This window comes from Lepidochelys kempii, chromosome 3 (assembly GCF_965140265.1).
Source record: "Lepidochelys kempii isolate rLepKem1 chromosome 3, rLepKem1.hap2, whole genome shotgun sequence".
Taxonomy (NCBI): Eukaryota; Metazoa; Chordata; order Testudines; family Cheloniidae; genus Lepidochelys; species Lepidochelys kempii.
In genome coordinates this window covers 147,736,884-147,749,576 of record NC_133258.1, presented here as the reverse complement: position 1 = coordinate 147,749,576, position 12,693 = coordinate 147,736,884, and the positions used below count along the sequence as shown (strand labels likewise).

The 12,693-nt window shown below is 48.7% G+C and overlaps 1 protein-coding gene across 1 annotated transcript in view; it reads left to right on the top strand.

The window, feature by feature from the left end:
• The window catches only part of MRPS18A (mitochondrial ribosomal protein S18A), a 30,563-nt gene extending 18,690 nt beyond the window's left edge, over positions 1–11,873 (top strand). The window contains exons 5-6 of the mRNA XM_073338477.1: positions 178–244; positions 11,138–11,873. Of these exons, the coding sequence (XP_073194578.1) occupies positions 178–244; positions 11,138–11,282 (212 nt within the window). The 3' untranslated portion in view covers positions 11,283–11,873. The remainder of the gene's footprint in view (positions 1–177; positions 245–11,137) is intronic.
• Positions 11,874–12,693: the final 820 nt, after the last annotated feature.

Genomic DNA, 12,693 nt, shown 5'->3' with positions numbered 1-12,693 from the left:
GTGACTCAACAGGAAGAACACCTCTTCGATTTTAGCCCCTTGGGCTCTCTCCAGAGATCTCCTATCCAAATACGGTCTGCTTATCTTATGAGTTGTAATGGGATCTCAGAGTGGTATAACTGTAGCTATTAGCAAGGGAACAATGCAAAATCTCACATCTTTCCTTTTCCATCTCAGGTTTGCTGCCAAACCACAGGCCACTGCTTCCTGAAGGGCATGTTTCCAAGAAACCCAAGCTCAACAGGTAAATAGTCTTCTCTTGCCTTTAAGGGGTCTGGAGGTGGGAGGGCATTTCTGCCTCCAAACAAGCCTAAGGCAGTGAAGTCAGCCTGGATTCAGGACCTGTAACGAGTGAGGTTCTATCACTGTGCTCTGGCCTGCCAATGCTTCAAGGCACTCCACAACTAACCATACCTGATCCAAGCCATCCACACAGAGTTTAGAAACTGCTGGACACATAAGATACGTTCTCCTTCCCTCAAATCCATCGGCTTCCCCATAATTGGCAATAATACAGGGAAGATACTGCAGTGAGGACTGCTGGTACAAATCCCTGAGCTAGGTAGGATGCAGAGAAGCCCACGGTGGGCAATAACAGTGGATGGAGGAGGGCAGGCAGAAGGAGCTTGTTACAGGCATGCTGCACTCTTTGCCCTTTCCGTGTTTTCCCCTTTTGACTGTAGTTTGTCATTCACCCTCAGCTTGCCCGTCCTGTGTAACAAGCTCTCTTCTCTTCCTTCTTCTCCCCCCGCCCAGCCCCCTGGCCTTTGATGGGAGAATTGAAAACCCCCTGTCACCTCTTGTGCCTCGCTCACTGTTGGGAGGTGCTAATCCCCTGTTTATGACCTCACACTCTGTTTCCATGGAGATGTCAGAGCGGTTTATGAACCTTCATTAGAGAGTTGTGGGGTTACCAGAGGCCATGGGCCTGTTGCTGGGAGAGCTTAGACTCCAAATCTCAGGGTGGCTTGAGACTCCTGGGGTTTGGGCCTGGCTTTATAGCTGAGACTTGGTGGGCAGCTCTTTGGGGTTTGCAGGCCACTGGGGGTGTGCCTATACTGTAGTTAAAAATCCCCAGCTGGCGCATGACAGCTGACTCGGGCTAAGGGGCTGTTTCATTGTGGTGTAGACATTCAGGCTTGGGCTGGAGCCCGGGCGCTAAGACCCTGCGAGGTGGGAGGGTCCCAGAGCTCAAGCTGCAGCCCAAGCCCATATGTCTGTACCGCAATTAAACAGCTGAGCCCCACGAGCCTGAGTCAGCTGGCACGGGCCAGCTGCAGGTGTCTAATTGCAGTGTAGACATACCCACGCTGTGCTGTCAGCAGGGATCATATTGTGTGCATTCAGGGTCTCCACAGTGGGAGACTTTATAGGATACGGCCCCAGGCTCCTCAGATATTGGGCTCTGAAATAATACTTCACATTTCCATATCTTAAACCCCTTTATCCAGCACATCTAGGGTGGAGTGCAGCGATTGTTTATCACACACAGCAACTCTGCCCAGCTGGTTAGGACAGGAAATGGAGAATCCTAGAACTCACTGCAGGGACCAAGGCTCCAGGGCTAGCACCCTGACTTCTGCTAATTATGCTGTGGGCTCTTCAGTTGGGTACCTCCATATACATCTGGCAGCACAGCACCCCTGAGAACCAAGCTTGGGACTTGGTATCTGAGTGTTCTCTACTGGATCACTATCGCTTCACTCTGCAGTACCCTTGTTTCCTCTCAGTGGGAGGAGAAAGGTATCAGAGCTGGGACTGTGATTGAGTTAGAGAAGGCAGGGAACAGAGCTGGGCCGCAGCAGGCTGGGATTTGAGAGGGAGCTGGCAGTTTGTGAAGGAGGCAGGATTGGGGTTGAGAGATCAGCCTGGTGATTGGGGAAGATGGGGATGAAGCTGAGGGAGGCAGGCCAGCTGGGGGACTGCAATGAGGGCATTTCAGGAATGCTGCTTAGATATTGTCTCCTCTAACTGCTGGAGGTAAAAAGCTCTGCATTTTTGGAGCCTTGCCATGTCTCGGCTGCTGCAGCACTGTGAGAGCTTTGGCCCCATGCCTACTCCCACCTGTGCCTCCCACATTGCTCTCTGGAACAGCAGCCAGCACTGCACAGGGCAAAAAACTTTAACCACTTCCTTCCTCCTGCCCAAATCACCACCTCCCTTTCCCTTCATGGTACACAGCAGTGTCAAAAGATGGGCTTGTGGTTAAGATGCTGTACTGGGACTTGGGAGACCAGGATTCAGTCCCAGGCTCAACCACGGGCTCCCTGCATGACTTTGGACAACTCATTTAATTTCTCTGCCTTGATTTCCCCACATCTGTGAAGTTCCTTAAATATCCACAAGTATGTAAGTGGTGCTCCGATCCTGTGGCGATGGGGGACCTAAGATCCTGTCCATAGTGAGTTAGGTGGCCGGGACCTTTGAGCAAACTCACGCACCTCCATTCAGTGCAGTGAGAGTTGAGGAGTTTTTACCAGTTTCCCCACAAAGCCTTTAAGGTGTAACATTAGGACCCCTCAGGTCATCTGACTTGTCACTTTGCTGCCTTTGAGCCTATTGGATTTCAAACTGCCAACTTGGGGAGGGGTCAGTTGTGCTTTGAGAGGGGCCTGAGACTGGGTGGAGGAGGTCACTGCAGTGAGAGGCAGAGCAGAAGGGTCTGGCCTCTCTCAGCAGACACTGTCTCACACAGCTCAATGGTGTATTTACCAGTTCCCCAAGAGCAGTAGCCCCCACTCCCATCTTCCCCTGTGGGGACTGCTGTGTTGAGTGCTCTGGTCCTTACTAGCACAGCCTCCTGGCTTCTCCAGGTGCCTCCCTACTTGAATGAGATCCTGTAGTTTCCTTTGGCATTGCTGCTATAGCCTTGGAGACATCCGTGGGGATTTGCTGAGGGGTGTCCTTGCAAAAAGTTTCTAAAGAGACCCCAACAGGAGCTGCAGTGACACCAGGCAACTTTTCTGTCCAGTTATTAAAGCCCTGCAGTTCCTCTTCCAAGGAGAGGGAAACAAGTGAACGAGTTCCAGGAATCTTAAAACCAGCCTATGTAGCCACTGAACTCAACCAGCTCTTCCTGTAGTGCTGGCTGTCTCTCCCTGCCCACCCCTCCCAGTGCGACTGCTGTGTGAATGGTGTTAAAAACAACATTCTCCCTGCCTGTCACTCCTGCAGCATATTGACTGTGCTATTGAAATGCTTTCAGCTGGGCATGGCTGGCCTCTTAGCACTACATGGGACAGCCAGGAAGGCAGAGCACCTTGCATTACTCTGCAATGACCTCCCCCTCTGGCTAGAGGGGGATCACTTGCTGGGCTCTGTAGAGAGTCTTTCTGGCCTTTAGCTGAAGGAAGATGGCAGGTGGATGGGACCTGGAAGACATGAGGAAATAAAGCCAAGAGGAAGGGAGGTGAGGAGTGATGCGATGCCTAACTCCTGGGGGGTACCAGGGCTGCAGACTTTTGGAGAAGAACAGCTTGCTCAGATGCCTAGCTATGTCAAGCTCTCCCTGATTCTCATCCCCTTCCCACCACATGGTTGCCCTGTTGCAGGTCATTTCCCCTCATCCCCCTTCCCCTGAAACACACACTTCTGTCTCAGGAACTTGCATATGGTAGTTCCTTCTGTGGATCTTCTGAACAGGAGGCAGGACGATAGGGATGCAGAGCTTTGTGGTTCTGTGGGGAGTGAAGTTTCCTCTCTATGGGGCAGATAGTAGTTTGCCTTAAGCTGAGGGACAGTGTGTCTATATTAGCATCTTATCTGCAGGTATATGTGCTCACCCCCCTCTGCTCCTGAAATTCCTCTCCTCGCTCCCCTGTGCTGAAAGATAAGCAGCCCATTCAGCCACCTCTTGTCTGTCTGGCTCTTTGCCCTAGACAAAAGAGCTGGGAAGAGACTATCTAGCTCTGGACATGGCCACCAGAGAGCTCCATAAGAGGGTGTCAGGGAAGATGACCTGGGCTCATGTGTGAGGAGGGGAAAAGTTATCTTGAGCTGGATGTGAAGGTGTTTGGTGCTTTGAACCTCTTCTCAAACAGCCAGTGTAGGTCATCTTGAGGCTTAGACTGAATAAGTGCTCTCATTGGCTGCTGGACTGACAGGCTCAGGACTGCTGCCTGAGATGAGAAGGTTGGTGTTAGATTCCCATCCACCTTCCCTAGGGTCAGAAGAGATTCACTATTCGTAGTAGACCTACCTCTGGCAGGTCATTAAGTCAAAAACAAGGCAACCTTGCTGATCAGCATAACAATGGTTTCATTCCATCCCCATGGACCTTTCTGCTCCCCAAGTAGGAGTCACAGCCCAACATCTTTGCTAAAAGTTGGACTGAGGCTCTAAATCCTATTTCCAAGGACTTGAGCTTCAGTGTGTGACTGGCAGGAATCAGGCAAATGGCTTCATTTGGGGGAAGCAGAGGAGGTTTAACGCATAGCTCCTTCCAGAGTCCCATCAGTGCTGCTCAGAGCAGCATCAGCTGGAGGAACCAATGTAAGACTCCCTTGTTTCTCCCTCCCTTCCCTGAAGTGAGCTACTACATCGAGGCCCTGGCCAAGTGGCTCCATGGAGCCTCTCAAAGGGCTGTTCATTAAAGGACTTTCCCATGAAAAGCCAGCTGCACAAACAATCCCAACAGACAGTCTTTGTTCCTGAGGCATCTGCAGCTCCTTCTTTCCTTACCTGCTGAGATGGCGTGGAAGACCAGCTCTTGGGATGGGTTGTAGGGTTCCTGAGGCAACGAGCAAAGGACAGTTTATTGGGTACTTGTCAGACTCTGGCTTCTCACAAACTAACTTTGGGGACTGCACAGCAGCAGCCCCTGAACTTTTCCTCTGCTACACTTAAGGTCATCTCACAAAGGATGTTCTGTCTCCCAACATGCTGTGCCCAAATTCCACTAGTCCTGTCAATTTAAGTGACCCTGTTTCATAGCGCAGGGTTTGCCTTCTGATCTTATCTGGGTGATCGCTCTGACTGTGCTTGCCGAGTGCCACTGTAAGGAATGGTTTCAGAGTAACAGCCGTGTTAGTCTGTATTCGCAAAAAGAAAAGGAGGACTTGTGGCACCTTAGAGACTAACCAATTTATTAGAGCATGAGCTTTCGTGAGCTACAGCTCACTTCCTCAGATGCATATCGTGGAAACTGCAGCAGGCTTTATATATACACAGAGAATATGAAACATTCATATTCTCTGTGTATATATAAAGCCTGCTGCAGTTTCCACGATATGCATCTGAGGAAGTGAGCTGTAGCTCACGAAAGCTCATGCTCTAATAAATTGGTTAGTCTCTAAGGTGCCACAAGTCCTCCTTTTCTTTTTACTGTAAGGAATGCAGTCAAGCAAGATGACCTCTGTTGTAGGGCAGTGGGAGTTGCTGCCCAACCACTGGCCTCTTGGCCCAGTGAGTCTAACTTGTGTGTTGAGCACCCAGCGACCCCGGTCTGCCTTGTCCCCTTTGTCCCTCCATAAAATGTTTCACAAGTATGCTCCCTGCACATACATGGTGCCGTGTCTCTCATATCAGTTGTTCTTCAGGGAAACAAAAGCCCTGTTTCCTCTTGACTGTGAAGGGGTCCCATCGTGTTACCTGATGCGTGAACCTCTCCTCATTGGTCCCTTCCCTGAAGTGTGATAAGAGTCCCTCCCTGATCTGAGCTCTTTTTTCCATCAGGTCACTTGCAGCATCCCCGTTTCCCACTCAAGGTGCTCCCAGTAATGTGGTTGGCCCTAACTGTTCCCATTCTTGCTGCCCTCATTTTGTGTGTGGCAGGGCAAGCACTGAGGATTGGATCATTGGGAAATGGTAAGAACATAAGAATGGCCATACTGGGTCAGACCAAAGGTCCATCCAGCCCAGTATCCTGTCTGCCGACCTTGGCCAATGCCAGGTGCCCCAGGGGGAGTGAACCTAACCGGTAATGATCAAGTGATCTCTTTCCTGCCATCCATCTCCACTCTCTGACAAACAGACGCTAGGGACACCTTTCCTTACCCGCACCCCCTGGTTTGTTTTCGGTTACACACGCTACCCTGCATAAGAAGGAGTCTGCATTCAGGATTGGAAGAGCCCTCTGTGCTTTAACACTAAGGAGGCATTTGAGAAGTGACAGTAGTAGAAGCAGGTCTAGTGCAAGAGTGTGATACACCTACTGAGGCTGTGATAGCTTGTGGTTAGCAGCTGAGCCGGAGAGAGGAGATCCGGGTCTAAGCAGCACTCTTGGCTGAATGTGGTCTCCTCCCTGTTGTCAGGATACTGCCCAGGTGAGAGACCTCTCACTGTATTTCTCATATCCCCTTTGCTTCCTGTTTGCTACTGTTCTTGACAGTAGTAGCTTGTTAGTGCCATCTGTTAGCTGTTTTACCAGCTGAGGGCCTATTGTAGCAATACTGTTGTTGGGTATCCACGTTTTGGTGGCCAGCGTGTAACAGGGTGTGTTAGCTGTTGTGCCCCTTCTCAACGCGCATTGGAGAGATGCCTCTGCCCATGGTATCATGTTTGTAGAAACTGGATGTAGAAAAGCCTTCGATTCCACCTCTTGGCAATGCAGAATTGTTCCCTACAGGGCACTTTCTAGTGTTTTGCCCAGTTTAGGGCTTCTGCCGCCTCCTTGAGATGATTCCACAGGCTACGGAGATGATCCCTCACTGTCAGGGATTGTTCCCTGATCTTCAGCCTGCATTTTTCTTTTCTTAATTTCATCACATTACACCTAGTTATGCCTCTCTTATGCTTTCACCGAGTATGTGCTGAGCAGTTACATGCCACAGCAACACAATCTTTTCAACGGCCAGCTTGAGAGAGTGGGATTTTGTGAGGCTTTTCCAGTACGATGTGCAACTTCAGTCTGCATTCAAAAATTCCAGAGCCGTGTGTGCAGGCCACACACACCAGAACAATCTGGGAAGCTGTCATGAGCAGCTGCAGATCAAACCGCCCTCCTTGCTTTCAAGATCAGAAACCGCACTAATTTGGCAGCTTCCTTTCTAGTATCTAAGTTGTTAGAGGCCAAGTGTGGGAGATCGCTGTTCTGAGCTCAGTGGCCATCCCAGAGGCAGAGTCTGGAGTCACTTTTATGTGGATGCTGCACGGGATGCTCATTTGGTCAGGACCAAAATATTGGTTAAAGCAAAACTCCATGAAATCATTCCTTCCATAAACTATTACAGGGATTATAGTTGTGAATGTAGGTCGTAGCTTCTCAGGGCCTGCTCTCTGCCAGTGGGAGATGCTGTGGAATTATGGGGTAGAAGCGCTGGATTTGGAGAGCTCACAACTACTCCATTTCCACCTTCCTGCCAGAAGGAGGCATTATAAGGCTTGGAGTCAGAGTATTGGGTGCAGATAGCTCCCAGTTTATTCTTCCCTAGTCTTAGCCCTTCTTTGTCCCTTGGAGAAAGGAGAAGTTACACTGGGTTAGGTAAGAAGGAGATTACTTAGTAGCAACTGGCTGCTAAACTCCTAGAAGGAAGTTTTCGCTGGGATTAGTGTCTCCTGCTGACACACCTTTCCACTTGCTGGGAGCTGTTATCCGCACTTAACTTATGTGGCATGTGGCTTCTCACCTGCATTGAAAGCCTGTAGCCCTGTTTCCTATTAATTCAAAAACAAAGAACCAGAGCAGCCTCAGGTGAGTGGAAGCTAAGAGGCATCCTGGGAAGGGGGCGTGGCAAGGAGGAGGCAACCCTGCCAGCACTTTGATAGAGGGTTTCCTGCATAGGCTCAAGCCCTCTGCTCTTAATCCAGACAAGAGCCAGATTGAAAAAAGTTCAGTCAGGGTTCAGAAGTTCAGCCTTGAGCTGCACCAGGATGGCTCCTGCACGCAGGTCCACAGCTGCCCCATGTGCAAGTCATTTCCCTCACCCTAGCACACTCCTTAGTGTTAGCAGCAGTGTCTGGATAATGTAACTTGTAGGCTCTTCCCTCTCACAAAGTGAACCCTGGAACCTGACTTCAACGTGCCATAGAAATTTGGGATGGCCCAGGGTACTCCAAAGACCACAGGTGACCAACTGCAGCTGTTTTTATACTTCTCATTCTTGCCACTACCCAGCAGGGTTGAAAATAGCTTTGCATGCTGCTCACTCCCACCATACGTTGTTACATAGTGGTGATTGTGACGCGGGGCTAGCCGCATGCACCTCTCCCAAACCTCGTTCCCCAGGACTGGTAGCCATGGCCCCCTTTGGCACCCGTGTGGCTAAAAGTTTGTGAATACTCTTAGAATGCAGAATGCTTTGTCCATCCATACTCCAAGGCACATCAGGCTCTAAGCTCTGCCCTGGCAGCACCGATATGCTTAAGAAAATGCAACTGTGTGAAGTGTAGGAGAAAGCAAAGACCCCTCTACAATGGACCCTAGTGCTTGGATACAATGGTAATGGGAGATAAGGAAACTTGAGAGGAATGGGATGCACAAATTATCAAACGAAGCAGTGTGCTTGGAAACCAGAATTAGCCTGAAAACTCCAGGTGCTGGACAGGTTCCATGGCCTTCCTCTCTGTGTTCCTTCCAGATAGAAAGTGAGTGCATTCTAGCATCAAACAGTGGGAAGAAGGGGTTAGGCAGAGAGTAGGAAAGGTGCTTTGCAGCAGAGTGGCAGGTCTTGGGCCTCAGGGCGATGCTTGCTTTTTGCCATTGCAGGATCATCAAAGTAAAAGGCAGCAAGCAAAATAGGTCAAAATTGAGTTTTGGACAAAGCAAGCATTAGAAACAGTAAAAGCAAACTATGCTCCAGGAAGGGAGAGCGTCCAAATGTCTGTTTCAACTAAAAATGAAAAGCCCCAGCCTGCTGTCCCCAAAGGAAGCCAAAGGGCTGGAGCAGAGGGTTGGATTAGACCTGCTCAAAGGAGAAATAACAAAAGCTCTAAAAACAGGCCATTACTAAATCCTTTTTCCTATGCCGATTTGGGGTGAGCGCTTCCAGCGCCCACATGGAAACAGACCAGGGATTTCTTAAAGCCACTGGCTGTCTAAACGTGCACACAGCATTGATGTATATCTCCAACATTCACTGTGCTTCCCTCTTCTAGTGAGATCATTTGTTATCACGGGAGCTCTTTCCCGTAAGTGGATGGTCATGTGACCAAAACTGCACTTGGCACATTGTGATGCATTGAAACAATTTTGGATTTTCCTCCTCTTTCCCTGTAGTTAAGTTCCTCTCCATCGGAGCTCACTGTAGGTGCATGGCTGCAGTTCAGATGAAATGTAAAAATAAGGACCCTGTCCCCTTGTGCTCATTAAAGATCCCATAGAACTTCTCCCAAAAGATATAGCATTAACCCCAGTTTCTGGCCAAATTCCAAATTGGTCATTGCTTTTGGTCTCTCTAAATCCTGCCTGCATTTTCAGTTGAATATGGGAGTCTCCTTCACTTCCTGTCCTAAAGACTCCATTAATGCACCAGTATAAGGGTACGTCTACACTACCCGCCGGATTAGCGGGTAGTGATCGATCTATCAGGGATCAATAAATCGATCCCCGATCGCTCTGCCGTCGACTCCTGTACTTCACTGCGGTGAGAAGCGGAAGCGGAGTTGACGGGTTAGCAGCGGCAGTCAACCCTGCGCCATGAGGACACGAGGTAATTCGACCTAAGATACGTCGACTTCAGCTACGCTATTCTCCTAGCTGAAGTTGTGTATCTTAGGTCGATTTCCCCCTCCCCCCCCAGTGTAGACCAGGCCTAAGATTAACCATAGAAAGGGACTGATACAATGTATGCAGATGAGAACAAGTGAGTTGATTCTGTGATGTGCAACTCGCCTCCCATTCTCACCCCCTTCCTGTAGTCTCCTCTGGACATGTTCATGTCTGCTCTAGTTGTAAGCTCCTGGACGAAAAGCCTAAATCTCTTTATTTGTCTGTAAAGCAGCTGAGAGGCAACTTTGTTTCAGTAGCAGAGATCTTTAGACACAATTTGTTTGTAAAGTTCTTCGGGATCCTTGAGGAAGAAAAGTGCTGGCAAAATGTGTACTGTTTTCGTATAGTCCATAACCACCCAGCACTGTGAGATTTATTTTACAGTTCCCAAGCATGTAGTAAATGCCTTGCTATACATATAAATTGCACATGGCCTCTGCCCAAAGCACTTAACCTTTAAATTCACACATGATGCAAATAAGAGGTAACAAAACCTTTTGTTTGTTTGTTTTGCTGGGGTGGGGGGAACAGATTGGGGATCATACTAAGATCACATGATTACTCAGCAGAGATGGCAAACAACATTGTTGGACAAAAAGCTTACCAGGCTGTTACAAATTTTAATTTGTCCAAGTGTGGTTTACATCAGAGTTTTGCTTCAGATCTTGCCTGACAAAACTTATTTCTTCAAGGACTTCTATTCCCTCCCTACCAGTAGCAAAAGATTTGAAGGGCAACAAAACTCCAGGCTTCCCAGACATGGAATTAGATCCCTGCTAGCTGACACTGGGCATGAAATTCCATCTTGTGTTCAAGGCCAGATGTAAAGTTCAATGGTAAAAATCCAGTGTAGTCCGTTAAATCACTAGGAGTTGCTCTTGTGATATATTTGCAGTTGTAATTCCACTCCCAGCGCTTTTTGCATTGCAAGTTCTGGTTTCCTGCACCAGCATGTTGGAACACAGTTATACAAGCACATCACAACTAATGTGTGTGTGTGTGATTAATTGGTCAGAATCCCAGGAGAAATAGCTGCCTACCTAATGAAAATAGACTAACATCTTTGGAGACTTTCAACTGAGTTGGGCCTGCCTTATTCAGGCTGGCTGTGGAGCTGGTATCTTCCCAATAAGATGGCACGGGGGGGGTGGGGGGTGAATTTAGAGTTGGCTTTTGATACAGTAAGGAACTGGATGCTCAAACTGGGTCAGATGGATAACTTGCCAGGAGCCTGCACCTACACAGAATGGAGCTCATGGCAGTTGCCATTGTCTTCCATACAGAGGTACAGCCTATGAGTCCCAGGATGCAGTGTTCCCTTTCAGTGATCCTTCTTGATCCAGTGGGGAGTTTTGCTTACTGTGTCCTCTGGTGTTCATAGTCCTTGCCTCTGTAACAAAAAGGTGGCAGTGGCCACCCCTGATTTAGCCAAAGCCTTTTCTCAGTTATCAGTCTCAAATTTGAGGTGCTTTTCTGCTTCTGTTTTTACAGGTATCTTACCCGCTGGTCAGTCAAATCTGCTAAGCCCATCTGGAAGAGGGGTCCTAAGTGGTGCAGAGTCCCCTTCCGTGTTGGACACCCCTTGCTGATGGATAACATCAACTATGGGCAGAAGCCTGTTTATTTAAATCACTGAGGCACAGCGGAACTTGCACAGCCAATGGATCACAGTTCTTCAGGCCACTCTGCCCTTGTTCTGAGTTTCTCAGCCCCAGCGACACCCTGATTCCAAGCATCTCTCCTTTTAGCATTCTGCATGGTCTCCAGCGAGCAAGCAACCATCTGCTCCTTTGGGGGCATGCAGGATTCGTCATCATTGCCTTCCTGTGCAGTTAGAACAAGGGGTGACATTTGATTATCATTTAAAAGCAGGAAAGGATCGGATCATGTCTTCGTGACGACCCAAGGGGGTTTTTGCAGCAGGAAGCTTTAGAAGGAGAATACCTCTCAGATCTGATTTGTCACTGGCCCAAGCCCTACAACCTTTGACTCTGAAGAAAAGTTCTCTTCTCCCTACTACCACATCAGGAGTGATGGAAATTGTGTTAATCAGTGCTGAAGTGGAATATTTGTGTAGTGTGTAATGACTTTAGTCTGAGGCAGAAAACACATGCCAGTGGCAGGCAGGCATTTGGCATGATGACTGTGTCTCACTGTGTGCCTGTTAGCATTATTTACTGGCTCACTGTAACTCCTGTTCCTGACAAATACAAAACACATTGACATCCTTGGTCTTTCTTCTCCTTCCGTGTAAACTTGCTGAGAGCCACTCTTGTCAAGGTTGCAGCTGCTGCCTGGAACAGTGTGTGGTTGGAGCTTATACATCATTGTCTGTCCTGTAGCTCTGTTCCTGTACCGTTCATACACACAGCTGGCTTTCACCTTAGTGAGCAATCCTACTTCCAAAATGTTAGGTATGGGCCTGATGCAAAAGCAAGATTAAATTTACTAGGGTTCATTGCTGCTATGTCTCCCTCTATCCAACATACCTCTGAGGCGCCAGGCTGTGTAGCCCTTTTTTATTATCTTCTGTTGTGCTGGTGAGTGCTGTGTTAGCTTAGGCAGGACCGTCTGTTACCATCTACCACCATGGACAAGAGAAGTGAGGGAGAGTCAATGACCTGTGTTGTGTAGCGGGTCAGACTAGATGACCAAAATGATCCTTTTGGGCTTGAGTCTGTGAAAAGGAAGCTCTAGATTCAGGCCAGGCGGAGTGCAAGATGCCTGGATCCTTGGCTTTAGGGAAGATGTAAGTGTTGACTCTAAGTGTGTTGAATCCTTAGGTAAAATCTCTAGCTGAGCCTCTCAGAAAATGGAGGCTAGGAGCTCTATCACCATATTCTGTCCCTTTCCGCTCTCTTTGAACGATCGCTACTCACATTGTGTCTAGAATAAACACACTTCCATGGCATCTTTTCTATGGCGGGTAACCCAAATCAGCCATCAATGTGATAGTGGGAGAATGACTGGGTGAGACAAGTGCAGTGGTACGCCATGTGGACCCTGAATGGCAGAACCTGAGAGCACAGTATTTACCAGCGCAACAG